The sequence below is a fragment of the Chionomys nivalis genome, chromosome 2, assembly GCF_950005125.1.
Source record: "Chionomys nivalis chromosome 2, mChiNiv1.1, whole genome shotgun sequence".
NCBI classification, from domain to species: Eukaryota; Metazoa; Chordata; class Mammalia; order Rodentia; family Cricetidae; genus Chionomys; species Chionomys nivalis.
In genome coordinates, this window is record NC_080087.1 from 124,036,411 (window position 1) to 124,053,056 (window position 16,646).

General features: G+C 45.5%; 1 protein-coding gene across 3 annotated transcripts; it reads right to left on the minus strand.

The window, feature by feature from the left end:
- Positions 1–867: 867 nt before the first annotated feature.
- Tmem169 (transmembrane protein 169) lies at positions 868–16,547 on the minus strand. Of its 3 annotated transcripts, XR_009056689.1 has the most exons (4): positions 16,468–16,540; positions 7,274–7,673; positions 1,787–4,071; positions 868–943 (listed from the first exon to the last, which is right to left on the minus strand). XR_009056689.1 is itself a non-coding variant. In XM_057762385.1 (3 exons), the coding sequence occupies exons 2-3, from the start codon at positions 7,542–7,544 to the stop codon at positions 3,449–3,451; spliced, it is 894 nt and encodes a 297-aa protein (XP_057618368.1). In that variant the 5' UTR covers positions 7,545–7,551; positions 16,468–16,547; the 3' UTR covers positions 1,546–3,448. The 3 variants fall into 3 exon arrangements, 2 of the variants coding, with proteins under 2 accessions (XP_057618368.1, XP_057618367.1); XM_057762385.1 differs by lacking the exon at positions 868–943 and having other exon boundaries at positions 1,546–4,071; positions 7,274–7,551; positions 16,468–16,547; XM_057762384.1 differs by lacking the exon at positions 868–943 and having other exon boundaries at positions 1,546–4,071.
- Positions 16,548–16,646: the final 99 nt, after the last annotated feature.

Below are 16,646 nucleotides of genomic sequence, written 5' to 3' on the forward strand. Positions count from 1 at the left end.
GGTTAAGGAAGTACTGGTTTTGCAAGGGTGAGGAGTTCAGGTCCCAGTACCCACATCGGGCAGTTTAAAGCTTCAGTTCCATGGAATCTGACGCCCTCTTCTGGCTTTCACAGGCACTTGCGCACAAATGCACACACCCACATACAGATACATGCATACACGATTTTTAAGACTAAAAATAAATAAATAATTGCTAATGGTGGTCACTGAGCTAATAGTGATCACTCCAGCTAGCATTTTGTGTTGGCACTCTGGAGTTAGAGTCCCCTACGTAAGAGGAATGCAGAGAGTCACTTAACTCCTCTAAAGACCTTCTAAGCAGGATACTAAAGAAAGGCTATGAAGGTACAGTGGCCTTAAGACCAACTGCCAAAGGAAAAAGTGAGAATTCTCCGAGTAAACAAAAGTAGAAAAACTTTTCAACTTTGCAGACAAAATGGAAAGTATAAACACCTAAGGAGGGGGCAGGAGTTGCTGGAGAAATGGTTAAGTGGTTGGAAGCACTGACCACTTTTCCAGAGGCCCTGGGTTCAGTTCCCAGCGTCGACAGAGCAGTTCACAACTGTCTGTGACTCCAGTTCCAGGGGACCTGACAGCCTCACACAGACACACATGTAGTAAAAACGCCAATGCACATAATAAATAATTTTTAGAAGAAAAAAAAACACCTAAAAAGTAATCTCTGGTAAGAGTTCCCTGATAGCTCTGAGTAGCTGTAGCTGAAAAATAAGTTCAGGAAGCCTTAGATGTCTTTTTCTAAAAATGGAGGCTGCCGCTGGCTCTGAATGTTTGTCTCATTTTCAGGGAACTCACCCAGCAGTCCTTCCCTTCTGGCGACTCTGCTTGTTTTCTCTGAGTCACAAACAACAGGTGCACATCTTTGTTCTGACGCTCACGTGGTCATCACTCAGGTTGTCCACGCTGTTGTGTGATGAGACATTTTCTGGAGAGGAAGTAATAATACACACAGATAGGGAGCCCATGGCGGATCAAAGCACTGGATACCACCGAAGTCCAAAGCAGTGAACGAATGAGTCCTATGGTGGGGTTTGAGGTGTGTATCACCATACCTGGCTCTAGGGCTCTTCTGAAATTATTTCAGCTTTGTAAGTCCCTAGGTCAAGGTTGACCGCCACGTCAGCTTCATCTTGGTATGCTTTGGGTGGATTCTTACCCTCCCCTCAATGCCACCATGCTCCTTGTCATTGGTTTCCCTAACCAGTGTGACTGACAGATAAATGTGATAAATGTGGTTGCATTTTTAAAATAAGAGTTAGGTAAAAAGGTGACTCGGAAACAGATCGTCTAGATAGAATTCCCATAAATCTGTGGTCCACAGAAAACCAGAACATAAGATATAAGATCCCTTGCTGAGACCATCTCCCACAGAACCACCACAGGCTCGCCTTTTTGTGTAAACAAAAGCATTCAAAGCTATTGGGGGAACCTCAAAAACAAAATAGGTAAATGTTAATCCGATTTTATTATCTTTATTTTTATTTAAATTATTCATATCTCTGGAAATGCACCAGAAAGCACCACAGCTATTCTCAAAAATACTGGACACATTTTTCTTTTCTTCTGATCAAGCTAATAACAGGTTTTTTTAATTCTCTGAAAGTGGAGTTCAGCACCATACATTAAATGAATGTCCCTGGCTGGCAGTTGGGGGAGTTTGATCAACCCCTCTAGTTCAGTTCATGGCAGGTTTTCAAAGCACTTCTGAGACAACGAAAAATGAACATCACCCCTTCTTGTAAGAACCCAAACTCCAGAACTCGGTTACCTCTTAGGACTTGACATTTTGAAGCCAGGACGCTCTTAAGAATGAACTTGTTATTTCTTCCATCCAGAATCTTTTCACCTCGATGGATCTCTTATGTTACTCCTAGTTCTGCCAGAGCAGCTTCATGCTGGAAAGGTCGAGTGAATAAGGCTCCTGGGTTGGATCAGAGCACAAGCTAATGTGGTTTGTGTTTTGAGCTGGGTTAGTGTTCGGCAGATTCATATTCATTCTCTCTCTCTCTCTCTCTCTCTCTCTCTCTCTCTCTCTCTCTCTCTCTCTCTCTCTCTCTGCCTTTATAGTTTATAGATCAAATACTATCAACCCCTGTTCCCCCTTCCTTCCCAGGAAGAATTATACTGTGATTATATGACTGTATGCTTCTACCTAATTGGTTTTCTAAAGAAACCTGAAATCACATGGCAAAAGTTAAGTTGCCAAGTACATGAGATGCTACTATCTAAGGCATATGCATAGTGTATGTAGCTCATATCTATCTTTAAATCCTTTGTGTAAGACTAGGGCCAAAATAATGAATAAACAAATAAATAAATAAAACTGCACTAGTAGTTTGGAATTCTGAATCATCTAAGTACCTATCATAAGATGTAGACTCCTATCCGCCTACCAAAAAGCTATTCTCCCTTTTCCCACAAATCCACATAACCCCAATATCATCTAGGAATATAGCTACCCAGATAAAAGATTACATTTCCCAGTATCTTTTGATGGTGAGGCTATGTGACTATAGTGTGGTCAATGAGATATAATAAATATTGACGGGGGCTTTGTGCCCTCCTTTGCTTCTTCTGTATTTTCCAGAAACACTGCTATGATGTAGATGTACAGCTAGAGATGCAGTCAGCATTTGGAAATCGGAAACTGAAGATACGAGCCCCGAGGACCACATTCCACCATCCAGAGAACTCCGGATGACATCACAGGGTCCTGGGATGGTCCACCTACAGACGTCTATATAAGAAGGAAATGGATTTCTCGCTTGTTTGGTTCACCGATGTTTGGGGCTTTACTTACATGCCATTCTCTCTAAGCACAAATAATGCACAGTTTATAGCAGTAGCTTAGCTCCCTAAATATGTCATTCCAGCTCCAGCTATTTTCAAGGTGGATTTGGTTACCCCTGAGCCTCTTTTCAAGATATTTAAAAATATTTTACGCATATGAGTGCTCTATTGACTTTATGTCAGAAGAGGGCATCAGATCCCACTATAAATGGTTGTGAGCCACCATGTGGTTTCTGAGAATTGAACTCAGGACCTCCGGAAGAGCAGCCAGTGCTCTTAACCTGAACCATCTCTCCGGCCCCACCCCTGAGCCTCTTTATTCTTTCTGTTACATTTAGGCACACACTTCCCTGGATTACAGGCACCAATAACACCTTCGGCCCCCTGAGGGAATTTATAATGGATCTCCATATCCCAGATAAATGGTCATTTTAGGGCAAAGAGCCAAGACACACTTGTATATCACACGAACTGCTTTTCTGTTTCCTGCCCTCTTGGAATAATGAAGATGATGGGATGGCCAGTGTGAGCCAGGATCTTCCAGGACTGTAAAGGGTATTGGATGGTTTAAGGAAAGAACCTGCTAGAACTGTAGAATGACTATAGACTACTAGGGCCTGGGAAAGAAGTCACTGGTGGTTTAGACAGTGGAGGTTTCTACTCCCTGGATAGGGTCCTTGTTGGAGAGATTGCCTGAGGCATTGTCAGACTCCAGCAGTTCCACGATGCTGTAGGGAGAACAGTCCTCCAGGCCCAGCTTGCTGCAGAGCCAGCCACAGAAGCCTTTCTCCATGTCACAGGCAGCTCGCCACCACGCTCCCCAGGACCACGAGAGCTGAACCACGGCGGCATAGAGCCCCAGGGAGGAGGCCATGGCCATGATGAGCACCGGGTAGAGGAGAATGAGGCAGGGGCAGTAGGAAATCTTATGCCAGAAGGTCCTCTCCTCGTTGTACACAAGGAAGATGTTGTACCAGGTGATAGTGCCATAGTAGAACGACACTACAAAAGAAAGGACGAAGACCACAGGCAGGCAGACCAGCGTCCAGAGAACCACGTGTGGACCCTGGTCTGCCCCCACCTGGCAGGCCCTCCTTCCCTCAGGGGCTGCTTCCTGGGACAGCCCTTTAGGTTTGGTCAGTTCCTGCAGCTCCTTCTCTGTCAAGGTGACGTGGATATCCACCATCTGACCCTTTTTCTTCCCGCGCGTGATGGTCCCCGTTAGCGTGACGTAGCGGCTGTCCGAAGGCATATTCCACACACCTGTAGGGCACAAAGGAGATGAGAGTTGAGAACTGAGGAGATCATGTTTCCTCTCAGCCCCATCCTGAAGCAGGACCTGAGCAGGAGCAGCAGAACCAATGAGTCAGCTGCAGGCTTAAAGCGGATCTCCCTTGGAGGGCAATCTCTGCCGCTCTTACTCCCGCAGACACCGATGACACAAGACAAAACCGTGGGCAAGAGTAACTTGCTCTTCCTGCTGTCACGACGTTTCTCTGTGCCCCAGCCTTGGCACAGTCTCAGTAATATGCAGATTGGTGAGGAACCTCACCAGATACCATTTTATCACGACCCTGCTTCTGCGTAACAAGTGTTATGAAGGCATTATTTGTGACTATTAACTTGCACATAAAATGTGTGTGTGTGTGTGTGTGTGTACACACTGAGGGAATAGTACATCCCTCCTTCTCACCCTAGTCCTGTGTTTCCCTGAGATGCCTGTAGACACGCCAGCTATTATATTTTGTTTCTTTTTCATTTATTTATTTATTTATTTTTGGTTTTTCAAGGCCTCAAACTCACAGAGATCTGTCTGCCTCTGCCTCCTGAATGCTGGGATTAAAGGTGTGCATCACCACCGCCTAGCCTCCAGCTCTTATATTTAAACTATAAATAATAGCCACTCACTACACACACACACACACAAACTAAACATATATAATAAAAAGAATTTTTAAATATATCTATATAATAATTAACAATATGTCTGCCTTGCTTGAAAGTTCCCCTTAACATAGTTCCTAACCCCCCATATGCCCTTCCTAGATGCACCAGGGTCCAGCCTGGCTTCACTGCTGACCTTCTACCATCCTCCCCCTGGTTCTCTGGTTCTCTCCACACCCTAACAAACACCCCTTCCCATCTATAGGCCAGGGTTGCTCTCACCCCAGAGCAAAAAAAAAAAAAAAAAAAAAAAAAAAAAAAAAAAAAAAAAAAAAAAAAAACCTCTTCCTTCCCCACATCTTTCTTACCTGGCTCCTTCATGTTCCTTGGAGGAGTTCAAATGTCATTCCTTTAGAGAGGTCTCCTGAGGTACAAAACCCCTCCACCCGTAGTCATCTCCCCACGGCTGCGAATTTGCTGTCTTTGGAACTAGTTATCTTCCTCACTGTCTGTGCTCCCAGGATGGAAGGTCAGCTCCATGGGAGCAGAGACACGTCTTGTGGCATTCACGCTGGGTGTGTGAGTCTTAACACCCATCCTTCTACACCAGTGATGTAGGTGGGTCTTCTGTTTTGTGTTGATTTCATTGGTTAAATAAAGAAACTGCCTTGGCCCTTTAATAGGGCAGAAAATTAGGTGGGCGGAGTAGACAGAACAGAATGCTGGGAGGAAGAAGGCAGTGAAGCAGACGCCATGGAGCCAGCTGCCAGGTCAGACATGCTGAATCTTCCTGGTAAGCTACCACCTCGTAGTGCTACACACATTAATAGAAATGGGTTAATCAAGATGTGAGAGTTAGCCAGTAAGAGACTGGAGATAATGGGCCAGGCAGTGTTTAAATGAATACAATTTGTGTGTTGTTATTTCAGGTGTAAAGCTAGCTGTGTGGGAGCAGGGCAGCAGGAACGCAGCCCGTCGCTTCTTCGCTACATACCAGTAGGTCTGTCCATTGCTGCACAGTAATTCTTAACATATATAACCCACATATTTGCTCCTTACTGGCAACAAATATCCTTAAACAGAGCCGGGCGGTGGTGGCGCACGCCTTTAATCCCAGCACTCGGGAGGCAGAGGCAGGCGGATCTCTGTGAGTTCGAGGCCAGCCTGGTCTACAAGAGCTAGTGCCAGGACAGGAACCAAAGGCTACGGAGAAACCCTGTCTCAAAAAATTCAAAAAAAAAAGAAAATATCCTTAAACAGGCAGAGCACAGGCAGAATTTCTGTGACATGCAGTACGCGTACTTCAAATCTTAATAAGCACTGACCAGTTCCTACAGTGTGGGCAAAGTGACTTTAACGTGAGCTTAAGGAGTGTGAGAGTTACCTAGTTCCACACAAGGATTCTATCATATTTCACACACATTTCAACAACCCTGAATTGTTGAAATATATCATAAGTTATAGTCTAATGTCAACTTGACACATAAGCTAGGGTTATCTGAAAGGAGGGAACCTCAACTGAGAAAATGCCTGCATAAGATCTGACTGTAAGGTATTCTCTTTTTGTTTGTTGTTGTTGTTTGTTTGTTGTTTTGTTTTTGTTTTTTGAGAGAGGGTTTCTCTGTGAAGCCTTGGCTATCCTGGAATTAGCTCTGTAAACCAGGCTGGCCTTGAACTCACAGAGAACCACCTGCCTCTGCTGGGATTAAAGGCATGTGCCACCACTGCCCAGCTAAGTATTTTCTTAATTAATGATTTATGGGGGAGGACCCAGTCCATTGTGGGTGATGCCATCCCTGAGCTGGTGGTCCTGGGTTCTATAAGAAAGTAGGTTGAGCGGGCCACAAGGAGCAAATCAGAAAGCGGCATCCCTCCATGGCCTCTGCATCAGCTCCTGCCACCAGGTTCCTGCCCTGTTTGAGTCCCTGTCCTTTCTTTGATGATGATAAGTGCAGTGGAAGTGTAAGCCAATCCTCTCCAACTTGCTTTTATTCATGGTGTTTTGTTGCAGCAATAGAAACCCTAAGACATAGCCTCTTGATGTGTTGGTGGTGGTGGTTTACTTTTTATTTTTGAGACATGGTCTCACTGCATATCTCAGGATGGCATCCAATTCATAACCCTTTGCCTCAATCCCAGCCTCCCAAATGCTGGGATTACAGGTGTAAGCCACCACACCTGGCTGCCTTTCCATAATTATTAAGAAACGTAACGACTGTGCCTCTTTATCCCATTTATCTTAAGTGGTGAGTCTATAAAGCAGCTTCTTCTCTTACACTAGCAGTTATCCAAAACAGAGTGTTGCAGGCTCTAAGTAACGACTATCAGTATAATTAATGAAGATTGCAACACCTCAAGAAATTCATCAGCTGAGTTCGAGGCCAGCCTGGTCTACATGAGCTAGTTCCAGGACAGGCACCAAAGCTACAGAGAAACCCTGCCTCGAAAAACAAACAAACAAAAAAAAAAAAGAAAGAAAAAGGAAAAAAAGGCCAGTGAGCAGGTTCCTGTCTCCTGAAGGAGGGACCCTGATTTGGTTTTCTTCCGATGACTTTGAACAAGGGGCTCCAGAGAGACTCACCGTCATCTACAGGGTAGTCCAGGAAATCCTCCCCTTCCTCCTCTTTAGGCCGATCTCCACCTTCTGACTCTTCAAGCTCTTCGTCCATCTTCTCATTATCTGACCGGTAGATGATGATGGATTCTGGGCGAGACTCTTTCCTCTTCTTCTTCCTGCGGCCCATTGTGGACTCACCATCCAGGGCCAGCGCAGCAGCCACTGCACTCCTCAGTGAGCCATGGTGGGGGCTTGGGAGCTGGCCCTGGCTTTCCGCCGGTGCTGGCTCTTCCATCCCAGTCCTGAGAAGAAGCCCAGCTTATGTTAGATGAGTTTGACTTGCTTGAGCAAACTCAAGGTCCATGCATCACACAGCTTCTACCTAGAAAGGACTATGCAAACATGTCCCCAGGATGCATGCGACCTAAAAGACAGAAAAGCAAAGCATCAGCTGAAATCAAAGACGGCAGGCTGGAGAGAAACTGGGAAATCAACAAAGGTGGGAGGGGTCCATGGAAATCCTCTTTCAGTAACAGATGATAAATAAAATTTTAATATTACTTTTTGTCATTCATAGACATATAGTATTGCAAAAAAAACCCACCAGTCCCATTAAAGGGCATAGAGTATATGAAAGTTAGTGAGGAAGTCTACGGGCAGGTAGGAGTTAAAACCAATCTCACTCTCATCGTAGATGGAGACTGGCATTACTGGGGCCAATACTTTGTACTTCTGACTGCCAAGAATACATCCCAACAATGCCCAAGTGGAAGAAGAGTCATGGAACCTCATAACTGCAACTCCTTTGCTATGTGGGAACCCTGTCTCTTAGTACAACACGTACTGAGAAAGTTGAGAATCTGGAAGAGATGCTTTCACTTTCAACACTTCATCCTCTCCTCTGCATGTAAACCAGAAAGAAGAGAAGAGAACAAGCATCTCATGGAGAAAATACGGGCCCACTACTTATGTTTGCAAACTCAGCTTGGGCTAAGTTTGATTTTCTAGGTCAGTGGTGCTCAACCTTCCTCCTACCGAGTCCTCTAGGCATGACCAGATAATAAAGGGGTATAGAATATCTTCCTCTATGCCTCACCTTTAAGAATGCTACCCATAAGCACCTGGTTTATTTCAGGCAGTTAATTAAGGTTAGGATATGAAGGCAAGGCTCAAAAATCTGCTTATCCATGGGGATTAAAAGAATGAAAGAGTAAAGGGCAAAGGACAGTTATCTACTGCCTGGAAGGTCAAAACTGTCATTCCACAAAAAAACAAATGCGCCCAAAGTTTGGAAATAAAGCCGAAACCAGCTGTGTGTGTTAGCATTGGAAGAAGTATGATTCAGAGTCCTTCCTGTCACGCGATAATATTTTAGACACGGGTTGTGCTTCAGACTGAATGGCAATCTAAGATGTATTTCTGCTTGCTCGTCCACAGCCACACTTCTCTTTAGCTGTGCCTACTGGGTCGGTCCACTAGACACTGAGACTATTCAAAACAAATAAGAGGAGAGACTAAGTAATTGAGAATAAATGACACTACAGGGTGTGCATTTGGCATTAGAACCAAGGAAATACTCAGAAAGAACAAGAAGGAAATGAAGGAGTGAAGAATTAGCAAGGAAAATGGTGACAGAGAACTAGAAACACACAGCTACTGGGAGCATACATTCTCAGGGGCCCTGGGGAGACAGGGTTGGCCATAGACTCCAGCAATTCTCAACAATAAACAAATAATTTGAACATGGAAAGTTTTTTTGTAAATAGTTTAAAATTTTCCCTATCAGTAGAGGCTGTCACTGTATTTCATAAGCTATTTTTCATAGTATGCTCACTAATATATAACAGCAGGATTTATTAATATATAACAAATTATTAATCTGTTATTAATAACAAATATTTGCCTCCACCAAATTTAAAATTATGTTAAAAGTGGATAAAGTGGGGTCCTGATATTGAATCTGGGAGGAGTTAGGGGGCAGAGTGGGGCTTAAGTATTATCAAAATACATTATATATATGAATTTTTTAAAGAATTAATAAGAAATGTTATATTAAAACTCAAACATAAGTCAGGCGACAGTGGTGCATGCTTTTAATCCCAGCACTCAGGAGGCAGAGACAGAAGGATCTCTGTGAACTCAAGACCAGCCTGGTCTACCGAGCAAGTTCCAGGACAGCCAAGGATACAGGGAAACCCCGTCACAAAAAACAAATCAAACATAAATAATTCCACTGAACATGGATACCAGACAAAGCAGTGTAATGCATAATGCAAACTGAGCATGAACATGTCAAAGACATAGAAATGGCCCAAAGTCCTCATTCTGGTTCACAGAAGCAGCCTAGTGTCTTCCCCAACTACAGCCTCAGACGTGCTGTGGGAGGCTTTCTCACAGACATTAGAATAAATCTCAGACTCACACCCACTGTCTGACAGCCAGTCATAGCAAGACCTCTCCAGAGCTGACAGGTTAAAAAAAAATGGCATCCGCCTTTGCTGACAGTCTGTTGCCAAGAGAGACACTTATCGCTGGTGTTGGTTGTGTTTTACTTCTGCAGAGGGACAAAGTTTAATCAACCACAAGTGGACTCCTGACATTGCCAGCTCTTCAATTACTCCGCCCGGGGAGACAAGACTCAGTCGACATTAGTTGCCAGCTGGTTTATTCAAGGCCAACCCTGAGGAAAACAGGAGAGACTCTTTCACATTCCTCCTTCACTTGGTCAAGACTTTTATGGGGTATGAAGGGGTCACAGATCATGGGAAATCCCCTCGCTGGATGGTGTCTTTCTCCAGGGCCTCATGTCTGTCATTCTTTAAGAATCTAGTTGAAACTAGCTGGGCATAGTAGTATGTGCCTTTAATTTCAGCACTTGGGAAGCAGAGTCAAGCAGATCTCTGTGTTCAAAGCCAGCCTGGTCTACATAGTGAGAGACCCTGTCTTGATAAAACCAAACAACAACGAGTTTAGTTGAACTCAGCTCTACCTCCTGGACAGCATCTGCATTTTCTTTCCAGGCAAACACTTTTCTGCCATTAGTTTCTATGAATTGAGGGCAGGCGGGTCATGACAGAGTTCTGTGTGAGCTCCGCAACACCAAATAAGTTGTCTTTACAAGTAACAATAACAAAGCGCGTGCCAGGGGCGGGGAAGATGGCTCAATGGATAAGAGCTCTCGCTATGAAAGCAAGAGGACCTGAGTTCAAATCCCTAACACCCATGTGAAAGCGAGGCATTGGCCATGTGCCTTTAACCCCAGAACTGGGGTGGGGGAGTTCCATAACACCCACCATGTGTTCTATACTCTCAATGCTTAGCTACACAGCTCTGCATGTCGTGGATTATGACTGGCATCGTGAGTTCTCACTCATCCCCACAGACAGACAGTAAACATGCAAAGGTCAGGAGCTGCCTCATAACCCATACCTCTTCGTCCCTAGTGGGTTAGACTCCTGCCAGAAAGTCAGTATGCACCTGTCGATTGCTTAATTCAAGAAATGTCTTCTCTGAATGATGTAAACAGTTGTTAAAAGAGGAGGGTCTATACTTCCTGGGCCTTGGGCTGGCTCATCCTCACATCTACCCCATCTCTGCCCTGCTGGAGTGTGTGAAGAGACTGGTCCTGTGGAATGACAGCCACGGGACCCCCACGACTGAGGACAACGGCAGGCTATCCAAGAGGAGTTTGGGCACACGGTGCTGTGCCAGAGGCCCTGAACCAGATCAGTGACTCATTGCGACGAACATTTGCAGGGGGGCTGACAGAACGAAAGGGTATACTGCGAGACACACCAAAGCTCCCCACGCCACTAGGATGGCTGAAGAGGTGCTGGAAAGACAGAGGAGTGAGGTGGGGGGGGGGTTGTTGCTTTGTTTTGTTTTAAATTAATTTTCAGGGGCAGATACGGAGGGACCGGCAGGCGGACGGGATTAGGGTAAATGATGTGAAATTCGCAGAAAAATCAATAAAGGTTGCTAGAGAGGGGAGGGGCTAATTCTCTTCCCTGTTTTTGTGCACATAGCATGCTATAGTGTTTGGTGTGAGAAACAGATTCTGAATCTCTCCAGCATTTTGGATTCTATAAGAGGGTAAAATAAATCCTGCACGTTCCCAAAATGTTAATCAACAGGATCAAGAGAAGAAACTCCTTTCTGGAAACCAGGCCCATCCTCCTATCTACTACCAGTTCAAAATCTGTTCATCAGATGGGAGTACAGAATGTTAACCTCACACTGAACTCTTTGTTATCCAGGGGATCCATAGATGTTGAAAAAATACACTTATACTCTAGAATTCATTCTTAGAACAATTGGTTTTAGAGGCTGGTGTGATGATGCACGTCTTTGATCCCAGCGCTAGGGAGGCGGAGGCAGGTGGATCTCTGAGTTCAAGACCAGCCTGGTCTACAGAATGAGTTCCAGGACAGCTAGGGCTACACAGAAAAACCTGTCTAAAACAAGGGGGGGGGGGGAGAGGAAGGAATAAAAGAAGAAAGGAAGAACGGAAGAAAGAGAGAAAGAGAAAAGGAAAAATTGGTTTTAATTTTAATTTAATTGCATTGGCTTCTAGTCTTGCTGCCTTAGTCAATCCTTCAATTATAATTAAATAAGATTTTTGGTCAGGTGGTGGTGGCACACACCTTGAATCCTAGCACTCCAGAGGCAGAGGCCAGCAAGGTGCAAGAACAGGCCTAAGCTCTCTGACCTTTGGTCAAAGTGCAACAAAGCCATATTCATGAGTTCCCACAGAAGCCAAAAGAGGGGATCCGATTCTGTAGGACTGGAGTTACAGGTGACAATGAGCTTCCTAGTATGGGTTCTGGGAACCGAAGTGGAGTCCTGTTGGAGATCAAGAAGTGCCCTGGAGCCATCTCTCCAGGCCCTACAAGTTAAATGTTTAACTTGTAGAAAGATGGTGGGTTCATCAAAGGCATGAAAGAAAGCCAATGTTAACTCAAGATTATTACAACAGAAGAGAAGAGAAAATCCAGTCTGCGGGTGGTTAAGGGTCAGTTCAGCACATTGCCTTGCTGCCATGGCCCACCTGGTCCTTCCGCGCTTTCCTATAAAGGCCTTGGAGCTTCTGGGTTCCCTATAAGGAACCTGAAAGGATGGTAGTTCCCTGCCATCTTCTTGGTTTGCAGCCTTTCCTAATGAATGCTTTACCTTCCCTAGCAACCTGTCCCACTCCCTGGATTTTTGGATGGAAAATGAAAGAATTCAGTAGCCCAGGCTGGAGGTGTGGGCCTGTGCTCTCCTGCTCTAAAAGCTAAGGCAGGGGAATTGCAAGTTCAGTGCTTGCCTGAGCTACAGAGTGAGGTCAAGGGCACCCTGTGCAACTAGGTAAAGCCCTTTCTCAAGATAAAAAACGAAGAGGGTTGGAGAGACAGCTCGGTGGGAGAGTGCTTGCCCCATATACACAAGGCCATTTTGCTCCGTATGCATAAGGGCTTAGGTTCAATCCTTAGTAAGTAAGGAGAAAACTACAAGAAGTCTGATTTAGCACCATCCGTCTACAAAGGAAACAGTTCCTGGGAGCCGAGGGAATTGTTTCTGAAGACATAGTACGCTCCTTACTGAAAGAACTGAGCAGGGAGTCAAGGTCACAACAGGGAAACTCACAGAGACAGCCGACCTGAGCTCATGGGAGCTCACCAACTCTAGAGTCTGCTCTGGGGAGCCTGCATGGGACTGACCTAGGCCTCTGCATGTGTGCGACAGTTGTGTAGCTTCATCTGTTTGTGGGGTTCCTAGCAGTGGAATCAGAACCTGACCAGTGCTTAAGCTGGGTTTGGGAGCCCAATCCCTACGCTGGGTTTGCCATGTCCAACCTTGATGCAGGGGAGGAGTTTCTGCCTCAACTTGTGCCAGGCTGTGTTGACTCCCATGGGAGGCCTGCCCCCTTCTGAATGGAGACAGAGGAGGAGGAGGTGGGTAGAAGAAAGGTGGGGAGAGAGAACAGGAGGAGAAAAGAGAGGGGAAACTGTGGTCGGTATGTAAAATAAATGAAAAAAAATTAATGAAAAAAAAAAGAACTGAAGAATTGAATTCTTGATTTGGCTACTGTTCTTCCTATGGTGGTGAGTACTCCTCTCACCCCAGCCCACCCCGACCCAACCCCTCCACTCCAACATGATAGAAAATAAGATTGAACAAAGACAGGAAAACCCAACTATCCCACTGACTGTGCTGTATTTCCCAGGCCTAGAGCAGTACCTGGTACACAAGGGCTCAGTCAGCACTGACTGAAGAGTCTGAGAGGGCTCTTGCTTTGAGGCATAGGCGGAGTCAGGGGCCTTACTGGTTTCCTTCAGCACAGCAGTTCTGTGAATCTGCCTGTTGAGAACCCCACAAGCACCTGTCACTCTGAGCCAGCAGCTGCTTTGCAGAGGGGGAGAAGTGATGTTAACTAGGAAGATGGGGAGGGACAGGGAGCTGGGTGAGCAGTGAAAGCATCTCACTGCTAATGGGGTGTGACAGCCCAGGGGGCGTGGATACATCCTGGTGACAGCAAGCCAGGACAAAGGGGGCAGCCATGCAGAGCGCGAGAGAGCAGCGCTGGATTCGGATTCGATCATGACCACGGGAGTCACCAAAGCAGCACGGTGGTGGGCTCAGGAGGGGGGTGGCTCCTGAACGGGGCAGAATTAAAATCTGAAAACAAACAGCTTCCAAGTGAAATTGCTGGGTGTGCTGACATTTAGGGGGCTAGCAGATTTTGAAACCCTAGAGGCAGAGGAAGAGACAAAGAGAAAACGTACCTCCTTATTTTAAACAAAGGGGCCCCGAGAGATCCCACGCTTCTGAATCCCAGGTTTTCCTGAGACTGAGGGGGAAAACTTTGACTGCTCAGCCCGCAGCGTCCGCGCAGATGACAGGTGGCACCCTGTCATCCCCACTGGGCATAACTGCCTCATGTCCCCTGTTACCTTCTCACTTGATCCCCTGCCTCGGTCTGCTCAGTGGCCATACTCAATATTTTTTTCCATTAAAAAATATATGGGGTAGGGGAGAAGGAGGTTTAGCTCCAAGGAGGAACGATGCGCAAGCCCCATGGCTGGACTTCAACAGCCAAAAGAACAAACAACATGTATCACTTTACATTGGGATCAGAGAACAGGAAACTATATTTTTTCTGAAACGATTCTTCAACACTTCTGCCTAAATTTCTTTTTAGGGAACCGTGGAGATGTCACAGAAGGTAAGGGTACTAATTTCTGTGCAAGCGTGAAAATCTGAGTCAGATCCCCAGAACACACTGGCTTGTAAGCCCAGAGTTAGAGGGTGCTGGACGGAGATGGGAGTGGGGGTTGCTGTGGCTCCCATCAGGTAAAAGGGAGCAAGCTCTGGTTCAGTGAGAGACCCTGTCTCAAGGGAATAAGGTTGAGAATGATCAAGAAGGGCATTCAACATCCTGCTCTGATTTCCACAGACACGCGCACACACACACACAAAAATTTACTTTTAAAAAAAGGTTACAGTGGTACCATTTTTTAAATGTGTTCATAAGCACATAACTGGCATAAACAGAAGAATAATGGAGCCCTTGGCCAACTACCCAAAGATAGTCAAACAGCCAGAGAGTTTTAGTACTTCCTTTACACGGATTGGTTAGGCGCTATCGGCAACTTAGTTAGAGAGGGATCTGCTCTAAAGAGAGGTTAGAGAAGGGCAGGGAGGTGGAGGGACCAGGAGGAGATGAGGTTCTCCCAGAAGTGCAGTCTTGCTGGTCGGAGAGACCCAAGGAGAGAAGCAATGGCTAATTCTACTCCTAACTCTCTTTGTGAGTTTTAAGTGGTGGCTCCAATCCCCGTCTCTTGAAAGACACACAAATGGTTTACGGCTTACTACCTGGAAAGGGAGAATAGAACACCCCCACAAACTTACAAATGCCATTATTCCTTGAGTAAGAACAATGGCCTAACATAGTCCCTACATCTGCCAAATTCACAAGTCACAAATAAGAAGCAGAGAGTGGACAAGGCTAAGAGGGTAAAGGTGCTTGTTGCTGAACTTGATATCCTCTCTTTGATTCCTGGGATATGATGCAAGGAGCAAAGTGACTCCTGCAGTTTGTCCTCTGACAACCACACTCATTACACACACACACACACGATAGATAGATAGACAGACAGACAGATAGATAGACAGACAGATAGATAATAGATGATAGATAGTAGATAGATAGAAGACAGATAGATGATAGATAGTAGACAGATAGGTGATAGATAGATAGACAGACAGACAGACAGATAGATAATAGATAGATGATAGATAGTGGATAGACAGACAGACAGATAGATGATAGAAGGGCTGGGCATGGTGTCACATGCCTTTAATCCCAGCACTCCAGAGGCAGAGGCAGGTGTGTCTTTGAGTTCTGGATCAACCTAGTGTACATATTTCCAAGACAGCCTTGTCTAAAAATAAAAAAAAAAAGAAGGAAAGAAAAGAGAAAAAGAAAGAAAAGAAAAACAATAATAATAATAATTAAAACAGAATGTGAGTAATAAATTATTCCTTGGCACCAACTCAGAGCAGAGATGTTTCGTGCTGAAGGCAGGTTCTCAAACATAAAACTAGAGATGAATCTTGCAAGAACCACGCAACAATTCATCTTCTTTTTTTTTTTTTTTTTTTTTTTTGCCTCTATGTAGCCCAGATGAAACGGATTAGATCTCAAATCTAGGGAAGGGTACTTCTTTCTTTCATTTCTGGGTGGGGCACAGAGGAGGTAAGAGTGGGCCTAAATCTATTTTTTTTAAATCATCCATTATTTGGCTCTGAGGACAATTGCAACTGTATGTCCTCTCCGGACTCGCACCCTCTCTTAGACTTCCTCCCTGAAGATGAGGAGATCTGGGACCTGGATGTCTGTCTTTCCTTCAGCTAACCTAAGCCTTTCCCACTTTCTAGCCCCCGCCCCCCCCCCCACCACACACACACACACACTGCAGCAGGAGCCCAGACAGACGGATGTCTGCTGTAGAAGGACACAGCGAGGGCCCAGACCTGCAGCCTTTCTCTACACAGATGCCCTGGAGATTTAATTTTAATTAACGGTGAGAGCTATGGCCCCAGGATTGGATTTTCAGAACAGAGAACATCCTTCCCATTTCTTTTCTTTCTCACTCTCTCTTTTCAATCCCCTCTCCTTTTCCCCAATGTCATCAATATTTAAAAATAAATATGAAAAATCGAACGAGGAGTCTCACCCACACTTGCACTGGGACCCAGGAGGGAGGAGGGAGGCGGAGGATGCAGAGGGCTGCAGGCGGCCGCCAGGAGCGGTCCAGCTCTGGGAGGACGCCCAGTGCGTCGCGAAGGCGGAGCCTGGGCGGGACCACGCGGGTACAGAGGCAGGGTCTGTTCAGTCACGTGGGCGCGGAGCCTT

What these genes read in the sequence shown, in the direction of transcription:
- Tmem169 (XM_057762385.1), bottom strand. Translation starts at nt 7,544, where the DNA reads ATGGAAGAGCCAGCACCGGCGGAAAGCCAGGGCCAGCTCCCAAGCCCC. An exon ending in GGACTACCCTGTAGATGACG is followed by an intron (nt 4,072 to 7,273) that starts GTGAGTCTCTCT and finishes TGTGCCCTACAG; the next exon opens with GTGTGTGGAATATGCCTTCG.